At 45.7% G+C, this 14,014-nt stretch overlaps 1 protein-coding gene across 4 annotated transcripts in view; it reads right to left on the bottom strand.

Moving 5' to 3' along the window:
- Nucleotides 1–14,014, bottom strand: part of hsf1 (heat shock transcription factor 1) — a 91,827-nt gene that overhangs the window by 16,758 nt on the left and 61,055 nt on the right. For 3 of the 4 annotated variants that reach the window (XM_067968928.1, XM_067968937.1, XM_067968945.1), the window contains exons 10-12: nucleotides 13,404–13,487; nucleotides 7,689–7,794; nucleotides 455–520 (exon numbers count right to left, since the gene is read on the bottom strand). In XM_067968928.1, coding sequence (XP_067825029.1) covers nucleotides 455–520; nucleotides 7,689–7,794; nucleotides 13,404–13,487 — 256 coding nt within the window. The remainder of the gene's footprint in view (nucleotides 1–454; nucleotides 521–7,688; nucleotides 7,795–13,403; nucleotides 13,488–14,014) is intronic. The other variant, XM_067968955.1, reaches the window with a different exon arrangement.

Genomic DNA, 14,014 nt, shown 5'->3' with positions numbered 1-14,014 from the left:
ACAATAAGGCTCGGAGTCTGGGAGACGAGTGACTAGGAAGCAGGTGCCCAGGGCGGCAGAGAGTGCATCACAGTCACCCCCCCTCCCCTGCTTGATGGGCTCGACAGTGGGGCCCATTCATCAGATTACTCAGTGTAGGCTTCCTTTCCAAACCTCAACAGCACGTAAAGGAAACGCTCAGACAAACCGCTCTGCCTCGTTTACCTCGAATGGGGTGGAGGGCATACTTGAGAGTCCGCGAGCCAGATTAGAAATACACGAACGTAAACCATGGCAGACAAGCAGTGCCTCACCACAACGGCCACGCACCGACAGTGACGGTCATATCTCTCGGAGTTAGAGTGAAGAACACAACCCGACTCCCCCCCGCTCCCTCTTACTGTGCAGCCCACTTCATTACGTGTCTCCCTCTTCATTACAGCATGAAGCTTGAACCACACTTCTGGCTACTTACTGCCGCAAGGTTACCCTCCACGTCTGGCAAGTTCAGATCAACGGCAGACAGCGAGGGACTGAATAGCTGCAGAGAAGAGAGACCAAAGTTAGTTTCCAAACTTTTACATAAAAACTGTAAAACAACGCCCCCTGTTGTCTGGGTGGGTAAAGCCGCCAGCTGGTGTAGCACTGAGATATCCAGACCATCACCATGGACTTATATAGTAGGTTTAACGTAGAAAAGTGTCTCTCGGAAGACCAGGAGATTCAATTCCCACTGATATAAGGAAAGGGTTAATTAGACGGGTTTGAAGTTTACTACTGATTTTTCTTTATATTGTAGTACTATTAGCCTTTAGTCCTTGCTTGTTAAGTAGGGAAGTATGATTCAATTTTAAAGTAGCGACCACTGAAATTTTGAACGGAAAAAAAGAAACTGCATTTATATAGTGCCTTTCACAACCTCAGGATGCCCCAAAGCCATTGAAGTATTTTTGAAGGGGTCGCTGTTGTAACGCAGGAAACACAACAGCTGTTTTGTACTTAAGTCTCTGGAGTGAGACTTGAAGCCATGACCTTCTGACTCACAGGCGAGTGTGCGACCACTGAGCCACGGCCGACACTACCACACTGGCAGGTTTCAATATGAGGTAATCACCAGCTTAATGAGGGAACTTAAATTGAAGACAAGGCACTGCATTCTGGTTCCTAAATTTCAGGAAACTGTAATCACTGATAATGGGGCAAGGACAACAGTTAGTCCTGCAAAAGGAAAACATTCGGGTAGATATTTTTTAAATTGGGGTTTCTGTAGAATGAGATAATTAGCTGGTATTGAATGATACAGAATCAAAGCCATATATATAATTAAAGGTTTCATTTGGTGGAATAGCAATTATAAGTAACAAAAGGGAAATTATTGATAAGATAGCAAAAAAAGGAAGTTATACTAATCTCGTTCGTCCAACGGAAGAAAAGCTCAATAAGGAAAGCAGCTTATTAACTGAATGATCGATAAGGAATCAGTTCAATTAAATTCTCCTTATGTGGAGCTGTATTTGAACTTTTTATATAATCGTGCAAGGCAGAAACATGCAAATTGTAATGCAGTTGGGGTGAGAGAAATGTACAAATAGTGGCAGTTTGTACAGATAGTATGGATTCGGAGGGTTCGATCAACCTATCTGCTGAGCTCAGAACTGTAATGTGTTATGATTCCCTAACCATCAGATGCAGTTAGTTGTAAGTACGTGCGTTTGAAAGTACGACCGTTTAAGTACTATTGCATATACTGTATGCTTAACAAATTTATAAATGCTTGACCTCAATGTTTCAAGAACCTTACAGATTTTGAGGAATAGGTAGAACATACAACAACAACTTGCATTTATATAGCGCCTTTAACGTAGTAAAATGTCCCAAGGTGCTTCACAGGAGCGATTATCAAACAGAATTTGACACCGAGCCACATATGGAAATATTTCGACGATGACTAACAGGTTGGTCAAAGAGGTAGGTTTTAAGGAGCGTCTTAAAGGAGGAGAGGTAGCGAGGGGGAGGGGTTTAGGGAGGGAATTCCGGAGCTTAGGGCCTAGGCAGCTGAAGGCACGGCCGCCAATGGTGGAGTGATTAAAATCTGGGATGTGCAAGAGGCCAGAATTGGAGGAGCGCAGAGATCTCGGAGGGTTGTAGGGCTGGAGGAGGTCACAGAGATAGGGAGGGGCGAGGTCACGGAGGGATTTGAAAACAAGGATGAGAATTTTAAAAATCGAGGCATTCCTGGACCGGGAGCCAATGTAGGTCAGTGAGCACAGGGGTAATGGGTGAACTGGACTTGGTGCGAGTTACGATACGGGGCAGCAGAGTTTTGGATGAGCTCAAGTTTACGGAGGATGCAAGGTAGGAGGCCAGCCAGAACATTGGAATAGTCGAGTCGACAGCTAACAAAGTCATGGGTGACCATAAATAAAACCGATCCTCCAACACTGAGTTAGCTGGTCTGAGCCGGGGCAACAGCAGGTGTGCTCCGACTGGCTTTGAACCGCCTGGATTAGGGAGGGAGGAGAGACTATTTGCACTCCAGATTCAGTAAACCCAACAACAAAAGTGCATACATGGGGATTGGATAGGATGAGACAGGGCTCAACTCTGAGGTCATGCCCTTCACTGTCCAGGTGGAATGGCCAGTTGGCAAAGTTCGCAGAGGGGAACCAGCACCCCTCTCCCAATAACCTGTAGGAGAGGAAGGAAAAAATCTAGGGGTCATAATCTCAAGGTAAGGGGTCGGCCATTTAGGACCGAGATGAGGAAACATTTCTTTACTCAGAGGGTGGTGAATCTTTGGAGCGGTGGAGGCAAGGGTCTTTGGTACAGCAGAAACTAACGGGTAAACATGGAAGAGCAGATGCCCCCCCCCCACCCCCAGCGATGGCTCAGTGGGTAATGGTACCATGCAGACCAGAGGCCCCCTTTTTACCCCGCACCCCCACAGTCTGTGCTGATTTAGCTGATCTCGGCTCGGGTGGCAGTAGGAGTGCTGCTAATGGCCTCAGCAATTTTGGCAAAAAGGGTGGGGCTGGGGGGGCGGAAAGAGGGAAAAAACACAAGCAAAGATGCCAACGGCCACTGGCCTGAGGTACCTGAGGGATGGAGGTATATATGGAACCGTACCCAGGCGAGAGAGAATGCCTTCAGAGGAAAATAGAAAATGAAGGGGAAAAAAAAGAAAAATCTTTAAAATGAACTGGAAAGATTTCAGAGTGCTTCTCTCAACTTCCCAAATGGTCGATGTTTGACCCAGGGGCTGAGTTGGTAAATGTACTGATCAGTGTGGAACTGAGTTGTGCAGACCAGAAGGTCCCAGATTGGTTCCTGGTCTGAGCAGCATTAACCAATTACAGTCTCAGCTTGGCTCAGTGGGTAGCATTTCCCCCCCTGAGTCAGAAAGTCATGGGTTTGAGTCCCACTCCAGAGACTTGAGCACAAAACTGAGGCTGACACTCCCAGGGCAGTAGTGAGGGTGTGCTGCACTGTTGGAGGTGCCGCCTTTTGGAAGGGACATTAAACTGGGGCCCTGTCTGCCAGTTTAGGTGGACATAAAAGGTCCCATGTCACTTTTTGGAAGAGCGGGGGAGTTCTCAGTGTCCTGGTCAATATAGAAACATAGAAAATAGGAGCAAGAGTAGGCCATTCGGCCCTTCGGGCCTGCTCCGCCATTCAAAATGATCATGGCTGATCGTCTAACTCAGTACCCTGTTCCCGCTTTTTCCCCATATCCCTTGATCCCTTTAGCATTAAGAAATCTATCTGTCTCCTTCTTGAATACATCTAATGCCTGGGCCCCCACTGCCTTCTGTGGTAGAGAATTCCACAGGTTCACCACCCTCTGAGTGAAGAAATTTCTCCTCATCTCGGTTCTAAATGGCATACCCCGTATCCTGAGACTGTGACCCCTGGGGTTCTGGACTCCCCATCCATCGGGAACATCCTCCCTGTATCTAGTCTGTCTCGTCCTGTTAGAATTTTATATGTTTCGATGAGATCACCTCTCATTCTTCGAAACTCTAGTGAATATAGGCCTAGTCGACCCAATCTCTCCTCATACGTCAGTCCTGCCATCCCAGGAACCAGTCTGGTAAACCTTTGTTGCACTCCCTCCATGGCAAGGACATCCTTCCTCAGATAAGGAGACCAAAACTGCACACAATACTCCAGATGTGGTCTCACCAAGGCCCTGTACAACTGCAGTAAGACATCCCTGTTCCTGTACTCAAATCCTCTTGCAATGAAGGCCAACATACCATTCGCCTTCCTAACTGCTTGTTGCACCTGAATGCTCGCTTTCTGCGACTGGTGTACAAGGACACCCAGGTCTCGTTGCACCTCCCCTTTTCCCAATCTATCACCATTCAAATAATAATCTGTCTTTCTGTTTTTACAACCAAAGTGGATAACCTCACATTTATCCACGTTATACTGCATCCGCCATGTTCTTGCCCACTCACCCAACTTGTCTAAATCACATTGGAGCCTCTTTGCATCCTCCTCACAGCTCACATTCCAGCCCAGCTTTGTGTTGTCTGCAAACTTGGAAATGTTACATTTAGTTCCCTCATCCAAATCATTGATATTTATTGTGAATAGCTGGGGCCCAAGCACTGATCCCTGCGGTACCCCACTAGTCACTGCCTGCCACCCGGAAAAAGACCCGTTTATTCCTACTCTCTATCCTGTCTGTCAACCAATTCTCAATCCATGCCAGTATATTCCCCCCCAATCCCATGTGCTTTAATTTTGCACACTAACCTCTTGTGTGGGACCTTACCAAAAGCCTTCTGAAAATCCAAGTACACTACATCCACTGGTTCTCCCCTATCTATTCTACTAGTTACATCCTCAAAAAACTCCAGTAGATTTGTTAAGCATGATTTCCTTTTCAGAAACCTATGCTGACTTTGTCTAGATCATAGAAGATCATAGAAGTTTACAACACGGAAACAGGCCCTTCGGCCCAATATGTCCATGTCGCCCAGTTTATACCACTAAGCTAGTCCCAATTGCCTGCACTTGGCCCATATCCCTCTATAGCCATCTTACCCATGTAACTGTCCAAATGCTTTTTAAAAGACAAAATTGTACCCGCCTCTAGCAGCTCGTTCCAGACACTCACCACCCTTTGAGTGAAAAAATTGCCCCTCTGGACCCTTTTGTATCTCTCCCCTCTCACCTTAAATCTATGCCCCCTCGTTATAGACTCCCCTACCTTTGGGAAAAGATTTTGACCATCGACCTTATCTATGCCCCTCATTATTTTATAGACTTCTATAAGATCACCCCTTAACCTCCTACTCTCCAGGGGAAAAAAGTCTCAGTCTATCCAACCTCTCCCTATAAGTCAAACCATCAAGTCCCAATAGCATCCTAGTAAATCTTTTCTGCACTCTTTCTAGTTTAATAATATCCTTTCTATAATAGGGTGACCAGAACTGTACACAGTACTCCAAGTGTGGCCTCACCAATGCCCTGTACAACTTCAACAAGACATCCCAACTCCTGTATTCAATGTTCTGACCAATGAAACCAAGCATGCTGAATGCCTTCTTCACCACCCTATCCACCTGTGACTCCACTTTCAAGGAGCTATGAACCTGTACTCCTAGATCTTTGTTCTATAACTCTCCCCAACGCCCTACCATTAACGGAGTAGGTCCTGGCCCGATTCGATCTACCAAAATGCATCACCTCACATTTATCTAAATTAAACTCCATCTGCCATTCATCGGCCCACTGGCCCAATTTATCAAGGTCCCGTTGCAATCCTAGATAACCTTCTTCACTGTCCACAATGCCACCAATCTTGGTGTCATCTGCAAACTTACTAACCATGCCTCCTAAATTCTCATCCAAATCATTAATATAAACAACAAACAACAAACAACAGCGGACCCAGCACCGATCCCTGAGGCACACCGCTGGTCACAGACCTCCAGTTTGAAAAACAACCCTCTACAACCACCCTCTGTCTTCTGTCTTCAATCCAATTTTGTATCCAATTGGCTACCTCTCCTTGGATCCCATGAGATTTAACCTTATGTAACAACCTACCATGCGGTACCTTGTCAAAGGCTTTGCTGAAGTCCATATAGACCACGTCTACTGCACAGCCCTCATCTAGCTTCTTGGTTACCCCTTCAAAAAAACTCAATCAAATTCGAGAGACATGATTTTCCTCTCACAAAACCATGCTGACTGTTCCTAATCAGTCCCTGCCTCTCCAAATGCCTGTAGATCCTGTCTAATCCCGTTAATGCCTTCCAAGTGTTCTGTTATCACATCCTTTGTAATAGACTCGAGCATTTTCCCCACTACTGATGTTAGGCTAACTGGCCTGTAATTCCCTGTTTTTTCTCTCCCTCCTTTTTTAAATAATGGGGTTACATTTGCCACCCTCCAATCTGTAGGAACTGTTCCAGAGTCTATAGAATTTTGGAAGATGATCACCAATGCATCCACTATTTCCAGGGCCACTTTCTTTAGTACTCTGGGATGTAGATTATCAGGCCCATTAATTTCCCTAGCACTTTTTTTTTACTAATACTGATTTCCTTCAGTTCCGCCCTCTCACTAGACCCTTGGTTCCTTAACGTTTCCGGGGGATTATTTGTGTCATCCTTTGTGAAGACAGAACCAAAGTATGTGTTTAATTGTTCTGCCATTTCTTTGTTCCCCATTATAATTTCCCCCATTTCTAACTGTAAGTCAGACTGTAATCCCCCCTCAACCGACATCACCAAAAACAGATTCACTCATCCCATTGCTGTCTGTGGGACCCTACTGTATGCAAATTTGCTGCCACATTTACTTACATAACATCAATGACTACACTTTACAAGTATTCATTAGGGTGATATACTTTCCAACGGTCTGAAGTCATGAAAAGCACTATATAGATGCAAGTTCATTATTTCTTTTATAACCCCCACACCCCACTAGGATGGGTGAGGGAGTATTACAATTGGCCTCAGCGCCCGACAGAATGGGTTGGGGGTGAAATTCCCGCTCCTGATCACTCTTCCTTTCTGGAAAATGCGCGTGTGTGCACACCAGGTTTCGGGGCTGTGGATTTCATATCACTACAGTTGAACAGTCTGCTGACGCTCGCTTTCTGGAAAGGAAAGAGTTTGCATTTCTATAGCGCCCTACACAATCTCAGGACGTCCCAAAGTGCTTCACAGCCAACGAAGCATGTTTGACGTGTCGTCACTCTTGTAATGGAGGAAACGCGGCAGCCAATTTGCGCACAGCAAGGTCCCACAAACTTGAGATAATGAGCAGTTAATTTTTTTTAAGGCCAGGACACAGGGGAGAACTCCACTGCTCTTCTTCGAATAGTGCCGTGGGATCTTTTACATCCCTCTAAGAGGGCAGATTGGGCCTCGGTTTAATGTTTCATCTGAAAGACGGCACCTCCGACAGTGCAGCACTCCCTCAGGACTGCATCAGAAGTGTCAGCCTGTGTTATGTGCTCAAATCCACGGAGCAGGGCTTGAACCCATGACCTTCTGACTCGGAGGCGCGTGTGCTACCCGAGGCACGGCTGACACCTGGATTGAAGGGTGGCATATGGGGGAAGTGTTGGATGGCAGCTGTGGCCTGCGGAACTCCAGCAAGCAGTCGTCTCCCCTCCCCGCCAGTAACCTGCAACGTTCATAATTCACAACAGAAGAATCAGGAGACAAAGGCAGCAAACTCACATCTAAGAGTGTGCTGGATTCCATGCTGAAAGTCTGTCCCGATAATAAGTTCTGTAGGTTATCCAAACTGGAATCAATTCTATCCAAGTGATTGTAGATATCATTTCTATACAAGGAAAGAAAAGAAAAAGTAATTTTCTAATTTACATTTTTTTTAATGCAAGACATTTTCTGTCCCATGGTCCTTGATATAACGTTTACTGCATCACTCTCCTCACCTTTTCAAAAGAATTCCAGGAAAAAAAATTGCTAAGTGTGAGGTTACAAAAACAAAGGGCAGGTTGTCCCCCCAAAGTCTTCTACTTTAGTGCGGAATGTGGCTGAGGGCGTGGGAGTTTGTGCTGTTCCCGAGGCTCTTGCTATGCTACTTCCCTCAGATTGCTCCTCCCTCTTTCGGGGTGCAGCCTGATTCCTGCTGAGTAAACGGCCGCTTCCTGTGTGTCAGCACAGCCGAGATTGGGAACTCAAGAAATGGGGGAAATCAACCTTATGTCCCACTGCTTCACGCGCAGGTGTCTCAGCATACAGCACCACCCATTATAAGTGGCTAGTTCAAACCGATATCATGAAGGTGAATTTGGTATATAAATACTGACTGAGTTTATGCATTTTTTATACTTATGTAAACAAGTCAGTGTCATGTTAAAAGTTTAGCTTCCTTTAATTTCACAAGCAGGCCACCATCCACCTGGCTTTGTACCAGGCAGGTGAGATTTGCACATGGCTGTCTGGTAACTGAGGAATGGAAATAGGACAATAAAAGTTTGGCCGTCGATTGTTGTATTTAAAAAAAAAACAGAAGAGGTGTGCGGATGTATGAGCCTGGTATGACTGGGGCCACTATGCACATGTGCACCAACTTTTTAATAAAAATGTGTCTCGTCTCTCCCTTGTTCAGTTACATAGTGTGTGCTTGGAGCTGACCCATGTCAGTACCAGCATCTAAAACAGAAACAATAATCTCCTCAATCTCCACCATTAGAGAGAGGCAGAGAGAGCACACACACACAGACAAAGAGAAACATACACACAGAAATGGAGAGACAGAGAATTATAGAAAGGTTACAGCACAGGAGGCGGCCATTTGGCCCATCAAGTCTGTGCTGGCTCTCTAAGAGCGATCCAGCTAGTCCCACTCCCCCACCCTATCCCCATAGCCCTGCAAATTTTTTCCCTTCAACTACTTATTGAATTCCCTTTTGAAAGCCACGACTGAATCTGCCTCTACCACCCCCTCAGGTAGTGCATTCCAGATCATAACCACTCGCTGTATAAAAGCGTTTTTCCTCATGTTACCTTTGGTTCTTTTGCCAATCACCTTAAATCTATGTCCTCTGGTCCTTGACCCATCCGCCAATGGGAACAGTTTCTCTCTATCTACTCTGTCTCGACCCTTCATGATTTTGAATACCTCTACCAAATCCCCTCTCAACCTTCTCTGCTCAAAGGTTAACACCGAAGTCAGACATGTGTTTTTAAAAATTTATTGATAGATAGATAGAAAGATAGATAAAGAGAAACACACATGGAATCAGGGATAGACAACAGAAAGGGATACACAAAGGTTCACTTCCCCCACCTCACCCCCCAGCTCTGCCAAGTTACCACAATCTCAAGGATGGGCCCTGATCAACACTGACCCAGGGAGAAATCAGAAGGAGCAGGCTGTCATCTCCCAGTTGCAGATAGTGCCAGGCTTGGGCATGGGCACAAGAGAACAGAAGAAAAACTGGACACCCTTAGATCTTACATTTTAATAGCAACAATTGTTAAATTTTTCACAGTAGGTAGAAAAGTGCAGTGTAGTCTGTGATGCAATAATAACCAGACAGGGACTCTGGGTGGTGTGGGCTAAATGGCCTTTTCTCACTCTGGTCTTGTGTTAATCAAAAAACACCAATTAATTATTTCAACTTCTAATGGACTGGTTAGTAAAGGTGCTAACAATTTCTAAAACCCAGCTCTCTGGATGGCTTGGTGTGTAAGTGCATCACATGCTGTGTTATTGAGCCAGAGACCAGGGTTTGGTCTGCGCTCAATTAAATGCTCTCAGCTGGGCAGCGAGAAGGGCGCTTCAATTAGCCTCAGGGGTGGGGGAAGAATGTAAATTTGCCTGTATCCAAACAAATCTCAGTGGAAGATCCTTCCCCAATTTCTGTATGTATCCAGCATTTTAAGTCAACTAAATTCAGATAAATACCAGAACGAATCTGTTCCTGATCACTACCCACTGATCCCTGATGGAGAGGGGGTAACAGAGCGCTGGCATTGCCCACTGAACAGCAACCTAGCAAGATTCTAGAGGAAGAACATTGGCTTATGAAGAAAAAAAATCACAAGGCACCTTAAAATTATGGGGCGGCCACTGGCATCACTTCCATTTAATGCTCAGGAGAGAGGAGACCCCACAAGTCAGACACCTAGCCCTTGGAGCTCCATTTATTAGACAGGTAATGAGAAGGTGTGATAGACGGCAGCAGTGCACAGCGCAAGGATGGAAAGCTGCCTGGGCAGAGAGACTGGTGAGCACACTCACTTTATTTGCTTGGAGTATGCCTGTCAGCATCAGGGAGAAGAGCAATTCATAAATAGGTTTCTAACTCCGAAACAATCAAAACTGCTTTTAAACCTGATCTCAACCCACCAATACGTCATAGCATTCCTCGCTAAAGAATTGACAAAGGTTTTTTTTGGTGGGGGGCATGCGCACATGAATTCTGACTCAGCACATTAAAAAAAAACTACTTAATAAATTTCCCTCATTCAGGACCAGCGTCCCAGTGCATATTCTTCCAGTCAATGAGAATGGGCAAGAAATGTCTTTCACTGTCTCAAAAGACAGATCACTGAGAGCTTCTGTCCTCATCTCCCATCTTCACCGAAGAGCTGGCTAACATCAAACAGACGTGCAGACGTGGAAAGTCACTGACTGGGAGTGTAGAAGGTCTCAGCACCGCCCCCCCACCCCCCCCTCCCATTAGACCGCTGGGCTTCCTGACTCTGGTGATTTGATCACATATTTAAATATGGGATATAATTGCATAAATGCATTTGGATTACCTGAAATAATAACAGGAAAGGCTGGAAATTCACAGCGGGTCCACCAGCAACCTAAACAGACAGGCTAACATTTTGGGTTGAACCTTAAGTATGCAGCAATGACTGTCTCCATTCTACGCCAACTTGCCTTTCCTTTTTCGGATGTTGACAGACCTGCTGTGCGTTACCAACCTTTTCCACTTATATTTCGGATAATTCTAATTTACTTAGCCTATTATACAACCAGGTTTTCACACAAGTCTGCTGAGATTAAGTTGTTGCAGGGAATGAAAAGGTGGTAGAGGCAGAAACCCTCATCACATTTAAAGAGTACTTGGATATGCACTTGAAGTGCCGTAACCTACAAGGCTAAGGACCAAGTGCTGGAAAGTGGGATTAGGCTGGGTAGCTCTATTTTTACCGGCTCAGACATGATGGGCCGAAAGGCCTCCTTCTGTGCCGTAAATTTTCTATGTTTCTATGAGTCAAAATCTGAAGCATGTCTGCCGAAACTAACGGAAAAAGGTAAATTAATCCAACACAAGATAACCGACAGCCAGCACTGGGTATAAAATACCCGCACTTCACCCAGGGAGTAGAAAGTCACTGCCAGGCATAAAATACCAACACCCAGGAGGACAGAGCCAGTCACTGCTGGGTTTAAATGCGCTCACTACACCCAGTGGGTTGAGGCTGGCACTGGGTATAAATACCAACATCACTCCCAGTGGGTTGAGACTGGCAATGGGTATAAATACCAACATCACTCCCAGTGGGTTGAGGCTGGCACCGGGTATAAATACCAACATCACTCCCAGTGGGTTGAGGCTGGCACTGCTGCTGCCGCCCAGCATCTTCAGAGCAAGAGTCCATTTGGTTGTGCACACACATGCAAACGTTCCAGTTGTTTTAAGAGGAAGCTAGATAAACACATGGGGGAAGAAACCCTGATAGGGTTCGATGAACTAGGGAGGGAGGGAGGCTCGTGTGGAGCATAAACACCGGCACAGACCGGTTGGGCTGAATAGCCTGTTTCTGTGCTGTAGTTTGAATGTAACTTGAAGAAGTTAGTTTAGTAGGGGACTGGTGTAAATCTCAGTTGGTAGCACTTGCGCCTCTGGGTCAGAAGGTTGCGACTCCCACACCAGGACTAGAGCATGTGATCTAGGCTGCCACTTCAATGTAACATTATCACCGTGCCGACTTTCGAATGAGACCTCGCATCCCCCGCCTGGGGGTTCAGTGCCCCACTGTACTATTCAAAGAGGAGTTCCGCCAACGGGCGTAACCAGGTGCATGGAGTGTACGCATTTGGCTGTATTTTCTCACTCCTTCCCTAGGAAGAAGGGCTGCTGTGCATGGGGATTCCTGTAATAGGGTGCAGGATATCAAATCTTCATCTTGCAAAAGTATGGCGAGAATTCCCACGCACAGCAGCATTTCATCTCTCAGAGCAAGAGGAAGATTGGAAATGTTTAGCAGGGTGCAGAAATAAATTTCCGTGGGGGGGAAATGTAGGGGAAGAGAGTGCCAGTATGAATTGGGAAGGGGAGGAAAGTGCTGGTGTGACATGATGGAGGGAGAAGAGTGCCCACTGACATGGCTTTTGGGGAAGTGATGGTTTGGTTGGTCTGCCGAATACGGAGTAATCCAAATGTTCATGTTACCTAGATTTTTCATCTAAAAAATTCTATGCATAGTTCAGTACTAAAGTGTTCAAAATTGACCAGAGTGCACCATTCTTAAGTAAAAATGTGTGTAGAGTCGATGCTTGGAACAAGTGTTAAAATTTGTTTACTATACCCCTGGCTCTGCCGGGGCTCTGGCCAAAACCCCCAAAAACAGGGCTGTTCATCTCGTGGCTGTTCGTGGGATGCTGCTGCACCTGCCTACACAACAGTAACTGTACTGGAAAAGTAACGCGTTTGATGGCGATGTGATAAGGCGTTTATTTAAACGAAAATCTTTCTGTCTCAAGACCGCCAACAAACAACCCTCCTATGCCCAATGCTTTGGGTGGGACAGAGGATTGTGAGAGGACAGCACTTCCGTAAGCTGCTCGCTCACAGGTAGAGTGACGCATCACATCAGACTGGCCTATAGATACACCACCACAGGGTTACTGTAGGGAGAGCGTGCAATGAGGAGAGCGGTCAGAATACACCAAACGCAAGCACCCAGTACAGGGTTTTGTAGAATATTAGCACACTTGGGAAATAAAAAAAATCCACAACACAGGAAATCTGCTTTTTCTCTTGATAATACATCACCGTGTCCATTAGAAGTTGGAGAATGTTCTGTATCGCTCTCAATGGCGTCACTAGAACTTGAGTAAAGCATAATGGTGAGTGTGTGAAATTTTTACACCACGTCCCTTCACACCCAGCTGTAGGATTACAAATTTTGTCCTCTTGGTCTGCTTGTGGTGACTAGTTACAGGTCTGTCACTGGTGCAATAATGGGATGATGAATTGAAGGAGACTATTGGCTTCAATGTGATTCCACGAACCCCCCCCCCCACTCCCCGCGAGCAGTGTATTGGTAATTAAAATGCTCAAACAAGCGCAGTGACGACACTGGCCTCCAACCTATTGTGTAATTGCTGCTAACCTGGAGATTTTCTACAGAGACACGTTGTGCATATCATGGAGACAGCAGTATAATAGAAATGCTAACCCTATCAGTGCTCTGGGGTGAGTAGAAGAGGAAAGACTGGAGATAACACAATTGACCTCTGACATCTGCTGGGCTTGAATCAAACTGAAAGATAGAAACAGAAGATCATGCTAGGCACTACACTGAGGAGACAGCAGCAACCATTTCACAAACCCAGTCAACATTTTTTGCACCACATCCAAACATACTACTTTACTACAATAATCCAACTTTGAGGCAAAAAAAGATATACAGCATATATTTTTTTTGAAAAAGATTGCTTGAGGTTATAATGCAGGAGTGTCCAAGCTTTGAGACTCTGTGGGCTACTCAGCTGTGCACCATGGGAGTTTGTGGGCCACATATAAAGTTTAAATCCCTCTTACCGTTAATTTCCGTTTTTTCTCAGGCTGCTAATCCTAACAGATCTTGGTCTTCTGATTTAGGGCTTATCCACCCAATGAGGCATCATAAGAAGAGCCCTTTCCAAACCCACAGGCCCACAAAAGTCAAACAGGATGAAGCAGCGAGTAAGAAATACAAGCGCAAAGAGGACCGCATTGCCTGGGCTTCATGCGTTGGGAGGACTAGGGCTCGTGGGTTTGACGTTGGGGAGGGCTGAGGGAAGTCTC

The sequence above is a fragment of the Heptranchias perlo genome, chromosome 2 (genome assembly GCF_035084215.1).
Source record: "Heptranchias perlo isolate sHepPer1 chromosome 2, sHepPer1.hap1, whole genome shotgun sequence".
Taxonomy (NCBI): domain Eukaryota; kingdom Metazoa; phylum Chordata; class Chondrichthyes; order Hexanchiformes; family Hexanchidae; genus Heptranchias; species Heptranchias perlo.
This window is presented reverse-complemented; position numbering and strand designations above follow the sequence as displayed.